The 18,045-nt window shown below is 39.6% G+C and overlaps 1 protein-coding gene across 1 annotated transcript in view; it reads right to left on the reverse strand.

Annotated features, from left to right (window-relative positions):
- The window catches only part of si:dkey-151g10.3 (serine/threonine-protein kinase WNK3), a 321,517-nt gene that overhangs the window by 267,683 nt on the left and 35,789 nt on the right, over positions 1-18,045 (reverse strand). Inside the window, exon 2 of the mRNA XM_039776345.1 lies at positions 7,577-8,458. Within this exon, the coding sequence (XP_039632279.1) occupies positions 7,577-8,230 (654 nt within the window). The 5' untranslated portion in view covers positions 8,231-8,458. The remainder of the gene's footprint in view (positions 1-7,576; positions 8,459-18,045) is intronic.

The raw sequence follows: 18,045 nt of genomic DNA on the forward strand, positions 1-18,045 counted from the left end.
ACCTGCCTGATTTTGTGTAAACAATTATTGCACACTTTCTGTAAATCCAATAAACTTAATTTCACTACTCAAATATTACTGTGTGTTTCTCCTTTATGATATATTTAACTGACATTTTTTATCGTAACCACCAACGATTTATACAGGAAAATAATGACTATTAACAAGGTTGCCCAAACTTTTCCATCCCACTGTATGTAAACCTTAATTGAGCACTATTATGCAAATTTAGTTGTTTGTAAAATGGACCTCTGCCATCTACTTTTTGAATTATTTTGCAACAGACTGCTGTGATGAATGCTCCATTTTCAAGCATATGCTTAAGAGTGAAGGAAGGATGCAATAAACAGATATCCTCTTGCCCAGTTTTTGAATCAACAATGTTTTATCAAACTTGTCCTAGTACAGGATAAGTTACTTTAATGAATGTTAATTTCTACCACACCATCTGAAATATAATTACTAGCTGTCCCCCACGACACTGCCTGCGAAGCAGTGAAAAAGGATAAACTTTAAAAATCAATGAACAAACAGGTGTCGCTAGCTAGTGTTGTATCCATCAACATGTGGCGAGAGGTACAGTGACTCGAACGGATGCTGCTGCATGAATGAGGAGTGCCCCGCACAACTCCCCCACTCCTGACGAATTAGAACAAATTAATTGCTCCTGCAAGCGAAATATGAGAAGTCACAAAATCAACTGGAATGTTCAAGCAAATTATAGAAAAAACCCAATCTAAATCTGCTAAGTAGTTCTCTCATGAAAAGCAGACAGCGATACAGACCGACAGACATTGGATTTTATATAGAGACAGATATGTACTTACATTTATATATAATTAATGTTTATTAAAGTTTATATAAACGTATATATGCAACGATATTTATATACATGCATACCAAAATAATGTACAAAACTATAAACTACTACAATAAAACTAAATTACTGTAAAGCTTAGAAAAGCAGATGCTGAATGAATATTTTTTGTGAATAGCCAGTTTAACACTCACCCACTGAGTCTGCTTTAATGAAAAGTGGCTAATTTAGATCAGCGGGCTATCAATCGGAGCATTAGTAAAACTAACCATTTGATATGTATCTTATTTATTGAGAATAAATTGTTGCCATACAATACAATATTAATATCTATACTTGGAAATGTATCGTAATGCAAAAAGTCTTGTACAACACCTATACTTGAGTGTTGAGGAAACTTCAGAATTGGCTATTTCTCTGCAACTTAAAAAAAAAAAAAGTGCATGTGTCACTGAATTCCATCTCAGGCAAACATAACCCTGTAAACGGATAAGCTCTTTTTGATTAGTTGTTCTAAATTAGCCTAGCATGAAAGAATATGGATGTGTGCCTCAATATGCGGTGTGTTTAAATTCTGCTCATGTTTTACATGTGATGCTGCTGGTGTAGTCAAAAATACCCATGAAAAAAACTGGAATTCCTTGTATTTATTGTGCATTTCAACTGGCCTCAAATTTTTGTTTGCTCTTTTATATTTATATTTAATTTATATTACAGATTTCTTTACTGATGTGAGTTAACTTTTACCAATGTTTGGTCTGTTGATTAGTTCCATCTCACTACTAAACAAATGTGAAAGCCTGCCATATTATGTATAAGGGGGGGACCAAAATTTTCCTGAACAAGTAAATAGCTTGGGAGCAGAAGTTATTGAATATGCCACTGGATATCAGATGCATACAGTCTGGTTAATAAATCTGCCAAATGGCATCAAGTGAATATTTCTATTATTCTACAATTGCCCCAGGCACTTAAGCAATATTTTCTCTGCAAGCCATAAGGACAGATTTTCAAGAGTCAATGATGATCATCTTTTTTGACATTCATAAAGAGTTTGTTTCCATGGACAAACAAGCATCTATAGGAAAACATCAAGAAAAAAAAAAAATGACACAATTAACACTGTTTTTTGCATAAAGGTGCACCTGCACACAGAGTCAAAGAGTTTTAAATTAAAAACAATGTGCCAAACAATAATTGGTAAAAAATAATTGTTTCCATTAACTTTTGCATTAGCAATTAGTGTTTGTGTGTGTCTGAGCAGAAGAGCTTTAGTTAGATCATTAGCATTTCATCAATACTGCACATCCAAACCTTCTTCATTCAGCCGCAGAAAAGCAACAGAACATGTGAATTTCATATTACCATACATGCAAACAACTTCTTAGATGTGAATTGAGATAGATGGGGAGGATATCATTATTCACTTGTTTCACACACATGCACATGGGAGGCAGTTAAAGGGCCTGAATGACAGTATTTCCACAGCAGACCAAGGGGTGGCAGAGTACACCGACATTTTATGAGTTCAGATGAGGTCATTTCCGTTTCCGGCCCAGATGATGCCACTTCTGGTTCCAGCCCCATTGATGATGCGACTTCCTCTGTTTGCCTTTAAAACCGCCATCTTGACATTCTCAAATCAGCTCTGTTGTGGACACTAACTAACCTGCACTATAATTATACATCCAATTTTGCAGCCAGGAAAACAATATACAGGTGGCTTCCCCAAACCTTTTGGTGTCTTTTTGTCAAGTTTATGACAACTGGCGTGGTCAGCAGGATGAAATAGGGGCTTATTATGCTCTCTCGGAGGAGAGTGCTCTCCTCCCCACCAAGACAGAGCCCTTGGCTATATGGGGGGGAGAGGGGTGCCCCAGACCAACAGGTGAGAAAAATAAAACTCTGAAAATCTGACCCAGAGCGGTCAACCCACAAACAGGGTTTCTCCCTGTGGGCGTAGGTAGGATGCTGCCTAAAGCCAGAAAAAAAACAATGCCTACAAAAAGTGGAGCAGGTGGCCTGCTGCCTGCTCCTAAATAGCCTTCCAGAGTACTTCACTCAGCCGGTCTGGGGACAAGAGTTTCAAAACAAAGTAGAGCTCATGGAGCTGATAGAAACGGCTATGAAGGCCTCACAATCTGGGAGGGCAGAACAGTCCCTTAGTCAAACCCAAAGGATTATGTCGCAACAAATACGGCCAAACCGCTACAAACCAGAGCGTGCAAGAAGTCCCTGAATCCGTGGACGTGCAACCTAGTCAGGAATGAGAAGCAATGCAAATGGAGGGGGAATAAAGGGTGTTGTGCTCTAACTAATACCCTGGCGATTATACATACAGGAGTGGTGATTGTAAATGGATTTAAATTTGACTTCTGCAGCAACATTTCCATTGTAGTTTGCCGGTATATGCTACCGTGACAGCGGCTAATAATTAAGACTAGTCTAACTTGCATCCACAGAGAAACACGCTGGTACAGGTCCACCTCCTGTATCACCAATTGTGAAGGATCGTTTAAGAGTTTAACCATAGCGGTCCTTCAGAATCTACCTTTCCTTTGATATTGTGGTGGGACTGGTCTAAAAGTAAAAGTGGTTTAGCACATTCTATTTCCAAGTCACATTTAGACCTAGTTGTAGACGGAGACGATACGTCTCAAGCTGCCTTCACGCTGTGTAACCCACCAGAGGAGAAAGAAGATGCACCACTCAGTGTGACGTGGCTATTCCTGGACTGTTGCAGGCGGAAACGTCATCAGTCGGACACAACACAACAAAGAGACACCAGCTTATTTTAAAAGGGAACAGTGGAATGACGATTCCCTTAAGTTTGCGAAAAATTCAGTGGTTCTTATCAATAGCCAACGCACTCATCAGCTTATGCCACAAGGTGCTCACTTTGCTGTAGAAAACAACCTTTTGTATCGGGTAGCGGAGCATGAGGGGGAGGCATAGAAGTTGTTGCTTATTCTGCAGACCTACTGGCAGCATGTCTGTGAGTTAGCACACACCCACTTGCTTTTGCACGTCTTGCCCAAAGTGTCAATTGTGACAAATTCCTAGGAGGGACAATGCTCCTCTCATTCCCATTCCCCTGATTGATGTCCCATTTGAAAGACTTAATGAGACCCCTGGAGCCCTTAGCTTAGGGACACAAATATATTTTAGTCCTCAAAGATTAGTATGCTAAACGATATCCTGAAGCTATTCCATTGCACTCAGCCACATCTAAAGCCATCGTGCAGGAATTGGTAGGGGTCTTTGCATGAGACGGCATCCCTAAGGAAGTTCTGGCGGACCAAGGGATGCCTTGCACCTTGAAGACAATCAGGGAAATAGCCAAATTACTTGAAATAAAGCATCTGAATACCATGGTGTATCATCCTCAAACCAATGGTGTAGTGGAGAGGTTTAATCAGACTCAAACAAATGATTCACAAGGTGGTCAGCGAGGACGGACGGAACTGGCATCAGCTCCTTGTCCTCATCCTTTCTGCATATCAGGAGGTTCCACAAGCCTCTATGGCACGTGTGTCCAACTCCAGTCCTGGAGGGCCACAGTGACTGTGGGTTTTCATTCTAACCTTCTTCATTAGTGACCTGTTTTTGCTGCTAATTAACTTCTTTGGCCTTAGTTTTAATTAACTTGACTCAGGCCCCTTAGTCATCTCCTTAATCAGCAGCCAAACAATAATGAGACACAAAACGAGCTACCACATGACCAGCTCTCCTGTGCCCATCACACAATATCTGAAAATAATGAAAGATGAAGAGCTCAGTATTGGCGATTCTAAATTGGCCCTAGTGTGTGGTAGGTGTGTTTTGTGTGTGTCCTGCGGTGGGTTGGCACCCTGCCCGGGATTGGTTCCTGCCTTGTGCCCTGTGTTGGCTGGGATTGGCTCCAGCAGACCCCCGTGACCCTGTGTTCAGATTCAGCAGGTTGGAAAATGGATGGATGGATGGAAGATCTCAGTAAGGTTGATCTCTCAAGTCACCAAAACATTTTGATGATGTTGTTAGAAAAAGCAGAAAAATCAACAGTTTTGGAAATGTCTGCTGTGGCAGAATGAGAGCAGCAACAGGCCACAGAATTAAATAACGGGTTTAATTAACAGGAAGAACTAACTTCTCATTAAGAGATTGGTTGGAGTTTGAAATCCCAGTTTAGCTGGTCATCTTTTGGCTCATTTCACATCTCATTTCTGTTCGGCTGTCATTTAATGAAGAAAGGAATCAATTCAGACAACTGAATCCTTATCAACAGGGCAATTAAAATGAAGGGGAAAATGGTCAATGATTAGGAAATGGTTAGAAATGAAAACCTGCAGCCACTGCGGCCCTCGAGGCCCGGAGTTTGACACCCCTGCTCTATGGGCTTCTCCCTTTTCGAAATTATTATACTACAACTCTGGGGCATACTGGAAATTTTAAAAGAAGGATGAGAGGAAGAGGCTCTTCCCTGGACAAATATATTAGAATATGTTGTGCAATTACGCAATATGGGAAAATTCGTCCCCTACTTAAAAGTCGCAAGGAAGAGGCGCAAGCAGCACAGGCCCGATATTACAACCGAGGCACATCTCTCCAGGAATTCCACCCAGGCGATCAGGTTATAGTCCTTGTTCCTACCTCCCACTCTAAGTTACTAGCCCACTAGAAATGTCCATGTGAAGTTAAGGAGAGATAAGGGCTCGTCAATTATTTGGTGAAACAACCCAATCGTTGGCCGAGCAAGCAAGTATTTTGCACTGACTTCCGTTGACTTAATCAAGTCTCCCAGTTTGATGCCCATCCGATGCCAGGAGTGGACGACCTCCTCAAGAGGGTAGGACAGGCTAAATATTTGACCACTCTCGACATGCAAAAAAGTACTTAGCCTTTGTGGAGTCCTTTAAAGGAACTTGCTAAGAATGTGTTTAGCACCCCCAGTGGTCACTGGCAGCATTGTATCCTTCCCTTTGGGTTACACGGGGCCCCTGCGACTTCCCACCTGGTAGATAAAGTGCTCTGGCCTCATAACTTACATAGTGCTGCATGCCTGGATGACGTAGTCCTCCGTTCCAGCACATGGGAAGAACTCCTACTGCAAGTCCAAGCGGTATTACGGACACTTGGTAAGGCGGACTTTGGATTAATCCCAAGAAATGTTTCTCTGTTTAATCCAAAGCCAAATATTTAGGCTACCTGGTGGGTTGGGGTACCCATGAAGCTACAGTGCTCCAAGGTAGATGCCATATTAAAACGGCCCCGTCCACGATCCAAGTGACAAGTCCAAGCCTTTCTTGGCTTTGTGGGTTACTAATGTTGGTTTGTTTCCTAATTTTCTGAGAGTGGGGCACCCTTGACTGATTTAGAAAAAAAAGAAGAGGACCAAAACAATATTGTATGGACTGATAAGGCAGACACTGCATTTAGTAACTTAGTAACAGGCCCTGATGGCCGCTCCTGTCTTAAAAGCTCCTATCTTCTCTTTGCCTTTCATTACCCAGACGGAGGCTTCAGACACAGGTCTTGGGGCAGAGCGTTGATGGTGTTGAACAGCCCATCATGTTCCCAAGTCGGAAATTGTTGGAACAAGAAACCAGGTATGTGGCGGTGAAGTGGGAGGCCTTGGCAATCAAATGGACAATTGGGCCGGGAATTCACCCTTGACACGGATCATGCCCCATTACAGTAGATGGCTCTACATAAGGAGTCGAATCCTACAGCCTTACACGTTTTCACTTGCTCATCATCGAGGTTCTCTCCACCCCAACGCTGATGTGCTCTCTCTCGGGTTCATGACCTTTTCGCCAGGAACGCCTGACACGATGGGTCTGTGCTGAGTGGGGGGCCTTGTCAAACACATACGTATGGGAGGCAGCTAAACGGCCTGAATGACAGTAATTCCACGCCAGACCAGGGGGTGACTGAGAACACGGACTCTTATTCTCACTTCTCTGCATACCAGTTATAGGAAATTCCACCTAGTCCCGATGACGTCACTTCCATTTTCGGCTCTGATGGCATCGCTTCTATTTTTTTTTCCCGACAACAATGATGCACACACTTCCGGTCCCTGCCCCATTGATGATGTCACTTCCTCCATTCACCTTTAAAAGCGCCATCTTGACATTCTCACTCTAACCTGTACTATCATTATACATCCACTTATGCAGCCAGGAAAACAATATACAGGTGGCTGCCCCAAGCATTTTTTTGTCAAGTTTATGACGCTGGTTAGTTAAACGTTTTAAGCTGAAGTAAAATAGCTATGGGATATCATGTATCAATCATCAGTTGCTAATCACCACTTTCTGCACATTTCTCATGCTGGTGGGTAGAAATCACACTTAAATTAAAGCAGAAAAAAGTTAAAATTTTACAGAGTTGTGGACATTAACTTCTTGTAATTTCACAACAAGATGCATGTAATTCATAAGGACCAATTTACCAACAGCTTTAGAAACCTCACTCAGTCCCAAGTTAACTGCAGGAATTAAATCAATTAGGATGGATGGGATAGGATGCTTACTACTGGTTTTTAATTAAAGAAGAGTGTTTACTATGACTAGCTATTAAAGTCCTAGTCAAAATTTCAGCTTACTTTTAACAGAGATATCAGAAGGAAAAGCATTGGAAATTACAATGAAACATTGTCCTAATTAAAAAATAAGGTTAAATGGAACTTTAAATTGAAATAGAAAAACCTTTTTTTTTTTAAAATGTAACATTTAAGATCAGTATTCAAAAATAAAAAAAAAAAAAAAAGAAGCTTGCCTGTAGTTCACACCAGGCCACCTCCACTGAGGTTTCTGTATCAAGACCTTTGTAGACAGTTTTGAATGCACCTCTTCCAAGCTCAATGTCAAATTTCAAGAATCTGCCACCAGGTGAGGTAGCAACAGCTTCAGTCTCTGCCTCCTCTTCCAACTCCCTCTCAGTCCTCGTTTTGGAAGATGCTGTCGTAGAAACCTCTTTGTTACAATGATTTTGGTCTGTAGAAAGGGAATTTCGTGTGCAAATGTTAATCGATGACATCCCTGGCTGCTGATAATTACCGATTCCACTACCTGTGCCACCTGAGAATACATTATCTGTATCAAAGGTTTCAGTGACAACACTGCTAATTCCAATGATATCTTGTTTACCAGAGCAGAGGGGATCATCAACATCATCTTGTTCACAGATCTCAATACTCTTCCTGAAGAAACGCTTGTTTTCTTTCCTACCATTTGAGGTCACAGATCCTGAACTAGAAGTCACCTGGTTGTTGCTCAGTCTTGCATTATTTAATTCGCTATCCATGGTTTCATTTTCCTGTGAGACAGTCGGTCTTTCACTGCCTTGTTCTGGATTCTGGACCTGCAGATTTACTCCATCAGATTTCCCACCATCTCCTGTGTCTGTGGGCTCACCAGGATCTGTTGCCATTGAGAGTGCCTTCTGCTACCGTATGGTTTTACAGAATGTCAAGCTCTTACACACTTCTTGTGCTGTACATAGAAGAGTCCACCTTTATAACACTTCCTCAATTTCATGACATCTTCACATTGGGGATAATTATGATAGCTGAAATACTTTTAAGCTGACAGACCACCGTCTTGAGGCAATATTATTATGGATTTTCTCCTAAGTTGAATCCAAATCCTTCAGTGAGATCTAAGGAAAAGAATAAATATATGGTTATATTATATATATGTATATAATATATAAACAACTTGCTTATTAATATACAATTTAAAACTATCAGTATAAATTGTTTATGAATTTTACCATATGAAATGAAAAATATGGTCCTAATCATATCTTGGAAAATGGAAAAAAACAAGAGAATCTTGTACCACTATTGCATACTAATATATCCAGAATTAAATTTCTTGCTTGTTCTACATTTAAATTCTTCCTTTCCACCCTTTATTCCACAAATCAAAAACAGAACTAGAACACTGAGCAATTATTTTAAAAAATGCATTTTAACTTACAGAAAAGCCTAATATACTGGCAGAAAGAAAAATCAATAAAAATACATAATGAGTGATACTGAACTATAGGGATATAGCTTTTCCAGTTCAATATTTTTCACTTTTTTTTTGCTGTCATAACCCACTTTTTCACAGTTTTATTGTTAGCCAAGGGGCAACAAACATGATCAACAAGTAGATCCCCCTTGGTTAGTCAAAGACAATAGTCTTTAGAGGCTGGGGTTATGGATGATCCCTCTTGGTGAATTAAGTGTGTCAGACCTAATCGCATTACTATTATAATGAACAGAAGAAAGTCATTACCAGCCATAGGCACCCCGCGACCCATTTTTGAGAAAATATTAATATAGTCTCCAAACTTTTTTTCCTCCAGAACCACATTTGCATCAAATGAAAGGCCAGATACATTGGAAGAATGGGTAGACAGTAAGATATTCACAAAAATATATCATAATATACAAATTAACAAACAGTATAATATGCATGCTGTCAAATTTAACAAGATATTTGGAATTGCCTGTGTGACAGGGTTCTCAAATTCTGGTGCAATTTTCAATACCCTAGGATCAAAATTTCAGATACAATATTTAATTTTTGAAAAACTACGGGGCTTTGCCCACTGCTCACTTCGCTCGTCAACCCTCCTGCAAGCGCTATGCACCAGCCATTCTGCGTCTCTGACACTGACATATTTTAATTCTCGCGGTTAGGCCTCTTCATTTTTTAACCTCTTTATGGCATTCTACTTTGTCTTCTACTCTTTGTCTTTTATTTCTGACCCTGCCTGGAGCGGAGAGCACAGGAACTGTGTTTCACAACAGCATTCACACAAATGAGAAGTGAGTGAACCTTGGGCACGCTAACTACTTTGCCTCTCCACAGCTCGCGTATGTGGATTTCACTTTCACCAAACAACAAATTTTTACTCTCACAGACAGACCTGTTCATTGGGAAGAAACACTACTTTTCCCTGATGGCAACATGAATTAGACTACGAATCTAATAACTACATAACTGTCATATCACCTATGTCCATATATCTCTTTTTGATGTTCCGGTATTTCACCAAGTAAAAATGTTCATTTGTCAGAACTAATGCAATCTTTACTATCAGTTATATGAGATGGTTGTAAATGTTTGAGAGGAGGACGGGACTTGTCAAAATCTTTTGGTAAAAAGTCTCGTCTCACGGGACCCGAAATTATCTCTCGCGGGAGTTGAAATCATCTCAGAGAAAGTCTTGTCCTAGGATTTTCTTTTATAGTAGAGAGATGTTTTTCACACAAATGTTGAGGCAAAGACAGAAAACATTCTACAAGTACATTTTCAAAAGCTCTTTAAACATGATCAAAGCAATGATTATTATCCTTTTTTCTTAAATTTAATCAGTATTAAAATCATTCATAGCAAGGTTAGTTAATTCAGTTTTAACTCAAGGTAACAGTCTTCAATTGCAAAAGGACTCTTTAACAGTCCAATTTGCTCTTTTGGATACTGTTAAAAACTGTTAGCTGCCACTTTTTTCTTTAAATGAATTTTAGTTTTTACATGACTTAAGATATGGAGAACGTGGAGAATAAAAAAAAACTCCCCAACAATGTAACTAGAGTTACATCAGTGGTTATGGACATTTTATGTTTCAGTGGGATTCAAACTACTAAGTATTCTTTAATTTTCACAGCTGTGGTTTTTAGAGTATACTCATACAACTTGGGGGCTTATCACCTGCTTGCTTCGCTCGCCAACCCCCCTTGCCTTGGCTACATGCCAGCTACTTCGTGTTTCTGCCGCGCGTCTTGTTTTCGCTCCTCTGAAACCTCCTCCTAAAATGGTAATACAATGGGAAACAAATACAGTTTTTTTTACCTCCTCTTTGATTGATCAGCTGTGGAACTTTGAAAATTTAAAAGCCTGTGCAGCAACTGTCATTGTCAACTACTCTCTCTTATTTCCAGACCCAGACGTGGTTTAATCTGTTGGCACAAAGTCTCGTCTTCCAGGACGTGAGTTTTTGATATTTTTTAGTTTATAATTTAAAAATGGAATAAGAATCTGAAAATCTAACATCATCACATTACAGTTCTATAAATTCTAAAAACAATGATACCAAACATATAAATAGTGGAACCTCGGTTCACGACCACACACTTGGTATATGAACAAGCCAGTTTCTCTTTCAGTTTGTACGTGTTCAGTCTCTCCCTGTGCATTTCCTGTGTAGCGAGCGAGCGCAACACACACACAGGTGCGGGAGAGAGATACATACACACACAATGTTCTTTTTCCCTGTGCTTAAAACTCATTAAATAAAAAAAAAAAACAAAAAAAAAAAACACAATGTTTTTAGCGAACGCTTCTTAGCGATATAGTGCAAACCATTGCTGTGTTATTCAATATTTTTACATTTAGTTTACTATTGCCCTATGCATTCTATGGCATAATTAACTATATTTCTGCTTAAAAACTAAAAAAATATATATATTTACATACAGTTCATACGGTCTGGAACGGATTAATTGTATTTACATACAATCCTATGGGGAGAAATTGCTTCGGGTCACAACCAAATCGGTTTACGACCAGAGTTTTGGAACAAATTATGGTCGTGAACCGAGGTTCCACTGTATGTAGGTTTTAAAATGACTTAAAGCGTGACTAAAAAGTCACATAAAATCGTTGCACTTTTAGACTTAGACTTAGGATTTTATTATACTAGGGGGCATGTCCACTGCTCGCTTCGCTCACTGTTCCCCCGGGGCGCGAGCCACTTCACGTCTCTGCCGCTCGCATTGTGAAGGGTTTGGCTGAACACATGCTAAGGAGAGTCAGTCAGATCAGCTACTGGCTTGCTGTGTTCTGCTTGTCGCGCTGCACATCGATCATTTAAAAGCCTGTACAGCAGCTGTCCTTTTGTCTCACTGTTTTGTCTTGCGGGATGTTAAAGTGTCTCTGAGAAAATCGCGTATCGTCTCCTTCCAAGATTTTTCTTTTTTTTTATAATAGAGAGATCTCTCTATTATTAAAAAAAAAAAACTTGCAACAAGACAATCTGTGGAAGAGAGATCATTTGAAGAGAGACAGAAAGACACTTTCATGTCTTTTGAGACAGACAAGTCGCATCATACTTACACACTTTGGAAGCAAGTCCCGTGATACACAGGTAGAGCAGGTTAGAGATAATGGATGACAAAAAAAATGAGAGTAAAGATCGCATGAGCACAAACAAATGGAAAATATTACTCAGTGAAATAACGGAATCAGCGAAGCAAGATCGCATAGTGTTTGAGGATGTCTGGGGGACATGAGAGACAAGGCAGTGAGACAAAAGGACAGCTGCTGTACAGGTTTGTAAATGTTCGAAGCACCGCATGAATTGCAGATCATGTGGCACGGCAGCAACAGCAATCCAGCAGCTGACCAAACAAAGAGGTGGTTAAAAAAAACGAAGCCCACTAGAGTGTGTGTGTGTAGGTAGATAGATAGATAGATAGATAATAATTTAATTAAAAGTGCTCACTTTGACTTAAGGCAGAAGCGCAGTCAGCGTCTCAAAGGCCGGCACAGCTATGCGCGCGCCAGCTACTCAACTTTCGCTGTGCAGGAGACCCCACTTTTTGCAGACACGTTCACGTGATCAAGTCTCAGCACTCTTTGGAGATCTTTCATATATTTATTATATTATTAATTATAAAATGGAAGGAGGATTACACTGAGTATGGCTTTACCAAAACAATTATTGATGGCGAATCGATTATTCATAAAGCTTGAATTGGTGATCTGTTTTTCTGTGTTAACCTCATATTTTTTCATACTTCTTCTCAAACCAAGGGGGTGCGAGGGTAAAATGAATCGAGAAGCGCTGATCAATGTAATCGGTGTACCAGGAAATCATGCATTGACAACAGTTCCCCTTTGCTTGTAATGCAAAGTGTGATTAAATGCATTATTTTTAACACGTTATGGAGCACATTCATCGAAGCTTCTCAGCTGTGCTTGTGCTAAGAAAAGGAAACATTTTAAAAAATAACGTAACATGATTGTCAATGTAACCTTTTGTAAGTAGTGCCTGGAGGATTCAGTGTGGAGAAACTCTAGAGACAGTGTGTGTATTAACTTATGGATTTTTCTGTATTTGGTGGCAGTGTGACGAAGTTGCTTTGGAAGACGGCGTTAGCCGCAGAGCTCAGCTCAGAGCGAAATGAGGTGAATGGGACGGAGAGGATGACGTCACTCCTCCACCCGCCTTAACTGTCAATCCCCCCACAAACACAGTCTCTCGGAATTTGCATAAGCACAGCCTTTGACCAGCAATTTGAACTTAGTTAGAAAGTGATCAAAACTGTCGTTTATACCCTGCGTCCTCTCATTAAATTTGTATCCCGCATTAGCCGTGGGCATGACAAACGCCAGCAGCAGCCTGTCTATGAACTTAATTTAAACTTTAGGTTTACACCGTGCTTTGTTTCCGAAGTAGCTACAGGCATGAATATGCCTGTACAGTATGTGTCACTCGCTCGCTTCTTATTGTTGTTTCGCTGCCTTCTCAATTGTATAATGCATGTTTTCTTCAGCGCTTTTTGGAGCTCTTCCTGGTTTTCTACGTAATGCGTTGACAGTCAGTTCACGTGATTACGTGAGAGGCGTGATGATGTCACAAGAAACTCCGCTCCCCCACGGCCATCGAGCTCAACTCCATTACATTATATGGAGAAAAATAGCTTCCATTTATGACCATTACGCGTAGAATTTCGAAATGAAAACTGCCCAACTTTTGTAAGTAAGCTGTAAGGAATGAGCCTGCCAAATTTCAGCCTTCCACCCACACAGGAAGTTGGAGAATTAGTAATGAGTCAGTGAGTGCTTTGCCTTTTATTGGTGTATATATATATATATATATATATATATATATATATATATATATATATATATATATATATATATATATATACACACACACACTAGCAAAATTCCCACGCTTCGCAGCGGAGAAGTAGTGTGTGTTAAAGAAGTTATGAAAAAGAAAAGGGAACATTTTAAAAATAATGTAACATGATTGTCAATATACAGTAATTGTTTTATGAGTGTTGCTGTCATCAAGGATTTGATTATCAGTATTTCTTTCAATCAGGTTTGTATTTGTAGTTACGCCTCCCACGGGCATCGAGCATTAGTCTATTATAGTATATGGACGAAAAAATAGGTTCCAGTTATGACCATTACGCGTAGAATTTCTAAATGAAACCTGCCCAACTTTTGCAAGTAAGCTGTAAGGAATGACCCTGCCAAATTTCAGCCTTCCACCCACACGGGAAGTTGGAGAATTAGTGATGAGTGAGTCAGTGAGGGCTTTGCCTTGTATTAGTAGAGAGAGAGAGAGAGAGAGAGAGAGAGAGAGAGAGAGAGAGAGAGAGAGAGAGAGAAATAAATAGATATACACATATACATATATATATATATATATACACATACATATACATACATACATACATACATACACACACACACACACACACACACACACACACACACACACACACATATACATATATATTATATATATAAATAAATACAGTGGTACCTCGGTATACGTCTGCTTTGGAATAAGTCCAACTTGGTATATGTCCTGTTTGGACACAAAAAATTTTGCTTGGTATACAACCTTTGTTTGGAATACGACTCGCGTGCTAACCTTGTTTACCCCTCTTGAGACAAAGCCACGACTGCCCATGAGCGTAGTGCGCCAGTTGCTAGCATTCAGTGAACAACCTGCGCTATAACTCTCTGTGAACTTTCACGTGTGTGATATAGCGGGTCCACAGCTCCTGTCAAAGTCCAGCTTTAAAATAAATAATAACCGCGCTCGCAGCTTGGTGAGGGGGCGTGGTGGTTATGTGGCTGAAGGTTGTTAGGGCGATTAGCGATGTGGGCGTTTCTCACCAAAGTGCACTTGTGAGGGACCGTCCGCATTCATGATTGTTCCTGGGGCTGCTTATCTTGATAAACAGAAGCGCGAGTCAGCTAGAAGGGCAGTAAAAAGAAAAAAAGATGGGAGGTTGGGTGAGTGAGAGAGAGAGAGGGCTGCTTAACTTGATAAACAGAAGCGCCTTGGCTTGAAGGGGAGTAAAAAGAAAGAAAGATGAGAGAGAGAGAGAGAGAGAGATAGCGAGCAAGAGCGCGCATGGATAAAGTTGCTGAAGCAGGCAGAGCGAAGGTCAGCTGCAGGTAGGGAGACTCCCCAGTTGGGAAGCAGGCACCGGACTTCTTGTTTTTTTTGCTTCCTGCTTTTAACTTCGTTTTTTTTAAGAAGATATTTTCTATTGTTTTTAACCTCCACATTTCACTTCTGATTTTATGGATTATTTATTGGAACTTTTGAGACTGCACTTTAATTTGAATACCTTGTTTTGTTAATTGTTTTAATAAAAGCACTTTCCACTTTTTCACCATCCCCTTGCTTTGTTGTTACCGATGAGGTTAGCAGTGAGGCACATTACCGACGGTGTAGGATTCAAGGGCTCCCCGGCAGCAGATGGGAGCATACAGCAAACCCTCATCGTCACAACGTGATTGTGTTTTTTTCATGTAAATTTGAATTGATTGTTGAAAAGTATGAAGGTGGCATGCGTATCCGGGACATGGCTGTTGCATACCGTTTGCCGAGACCGACAGTATCTACGATTGTGAAAAACAAACATGTTATTAAAAAGTGAGGTAAAATTTTCATTTATTTCATCTAATTGCTTTTGTATTTATGTATTTTAGTATTAAGCAGTGTTTAAGTTATTTTATACAACCCCATCAACCCCCCAATGTATAATATGCCAATAGGATTTTTTTTTTTCCCCATGGGAACGGATTAATCATTTTCCCATTATTTCGTATGGGAAAAATTTGTTTGGTATAAGTCAAAGGGTCTGGTATGGATTAAGGATGCATATACACACACTAGCAAAATACCCGCGCTTCGCAGCGGAGAAGTAGTGTGTTAAAGAAGCAATGAAAAAGAAAAGGAAACATTTTGAAAATAACGTAACATGATTGTCAATGTAATTGTTTTGTCACTGTTGTGAGTGATGAGTATTGCTGTCATATATATTTACACACACACACACACACAAACATATATATATACACATATCTATACATATACACATATACATACACACACATATATACACACACAGCTATTTCGTATCAGTGCAATACGCTGCTTGTTAAAACGGATAACTCCCGCTCTTACGTGCAAGTCTGCGTGGATATTATGAACTATCGTATTTGTTCAAGTTCTATTTAAATTTTAAATAGAAGGAATTTTTATTTAGTCGACAGAAATATCTGTGGTAGGAATGGTAAAAACAGACAGGAATATTATTCGTGAATAAATCAACTCAAACCTTAAACAACTTATAATATTTTGCTCTCCATAAAAATATATCCTGTCTAAATTATACAAGTTAGAAATACAGTAAACGTTAAAAGAACAAACATTCAAATTTCTTTACTCTTATGTAATTTTATATAAAAAATAAACTTAGATTTTAAATATCCCAAAAGATTTTGCTCTCCATAAAAATATATCCTTTCAAAATTATACAAATTCAAATATGAACATGCTGCATAACAAAACCTGGAAATATAAATAAAATGTGTTCCTTTTAGCAATAACAAATCAAATCATTCAGTTGTCTTTGCTCATATGTCATTTTAGAGCTGGACGCCTGGCATCTTTTTTTGGCAACAAGTTCGTTTCTGTTCTGAGATTCTCAGGATGGACTGCAGGTGCTCATCAGTGAGGCGACTCCTGTGTGCTGTTTTGTTAGTCTTTATCACTGAGAAGAGCTTCTCACACAGATATGTGCTACCAAACATGCACAAGGTTCAAGCCGCATGTAGACGGACTTTTTTTGTTCTTCAAAGTCACCAAAGCGCCGTGCAAACTCAGTGTGCTCAGTTTATCAGCAAAGTGCGTATTATGGGAACACCGTATTGACTACTTGGTTCAACATTACTTGGCAACAGGGAAAGTCCGCTGAAGTGTCAGATTCTTATTTAATTCTTCTGCTTTCTGCATCTTCTGCATTGCATTCAGGTCTTTCAGGTTACCCTGATATTTTGTGTCATAGTGCCGTCTTAGATTAAATTCTGTAATTACAGCCACATTAGCTCCACAAATGAGACACACGGGTTCAGTAAACATATACTCAGCCTCCCATCGGTTTTTAAAGGCTCTATTTTCAGAATCAACTTTTCTCTTCAGCATCGGGTGAGCTAGCTTCGCAATAACTTGCAGCATCATAAGCTAGACTTGATTAACGCGGTAAGTGTTCGGCAAGGCAACTGAAGCACTGCATTATGGGATCTGTAGTTTATTGTGTTACCAGCGCTTCATATACCTGGGCCATTAATAACAATAATACAATATATAAAATGATCTCGCGGGCCGGATATAATTACACTGGCCGGATGTGGCCCATGCCCTTGAGTTTGACACATATGGACTAAATAGAACTTGAAAAGATATATTTTTTAAATGTGATCGCGCAATTCAGATAGAGTTGACGCCAAGACTACAGCCTGCATGCCTCAATAAGTCATCCTCCCCTCGCTCTTACTTTTTACCGCTCATCTAATGAATACACTGAGTATGGCTTTACCAAAACAATTATTGATGGCGAATAAAGTATCCATTATTCGAGTATGTAGATCGGTGTATATATATATATATATATATACAGTGGTGTGAAAAACTTTTTGCCCCCTTCCTGATTTCGTATTCTTTTGCAGGTTTGTCACACAAAATGTTTCTGATCATCAAACACATTTAACCATTAGTCAAATATAATACAAGTAAACACAAAATGCAGTTTTTAAATGATGGTTTTATTATTTAGGAGAAAAAAATCCAAACCTACATGGCCCTGTGTGAAAAGTAATTGCCCCTGAACCTAATAACTGGTTGGGCCACCCTTAGCAGCAATAACTGCAATCAAGCGCTTATGATAACTTGCAATGAGTCTTTTACAGCTCTGGAGGAATTTTGGCCCACTCATCTTTGCAGAATTGTTGTAATTCAGCTTTATTTGAGGGTTTTCTAGCATGAACCGCCCTTTTAAGGTCATGCCATAGCATCTCAATTGGATTCAGGTCAGGACTTTGACTAGGCCACTCCAAAGTCTTCATTTTGTTTTTCTTCAGCCATTCAGAGGTGGATTTGCTGGTGTGTTTTGGGTCATTGTCCTGTTGCAGCACCCAAGATCGCTTCAG

This window comes from Polypterus senegalus, chromosome 13 (assembly GCF_016835505.1).
Source record: "Polypterus senegalus isolate Bchr_013 chromosome 13, ASM1683550v1, whole genome shotgun sequence".
NCBI lineage: Eukaryota > Metazoa > Chordata > Cladistia > Polypteriformes > Polypteridae > Polypterus > Polypterus senegalus.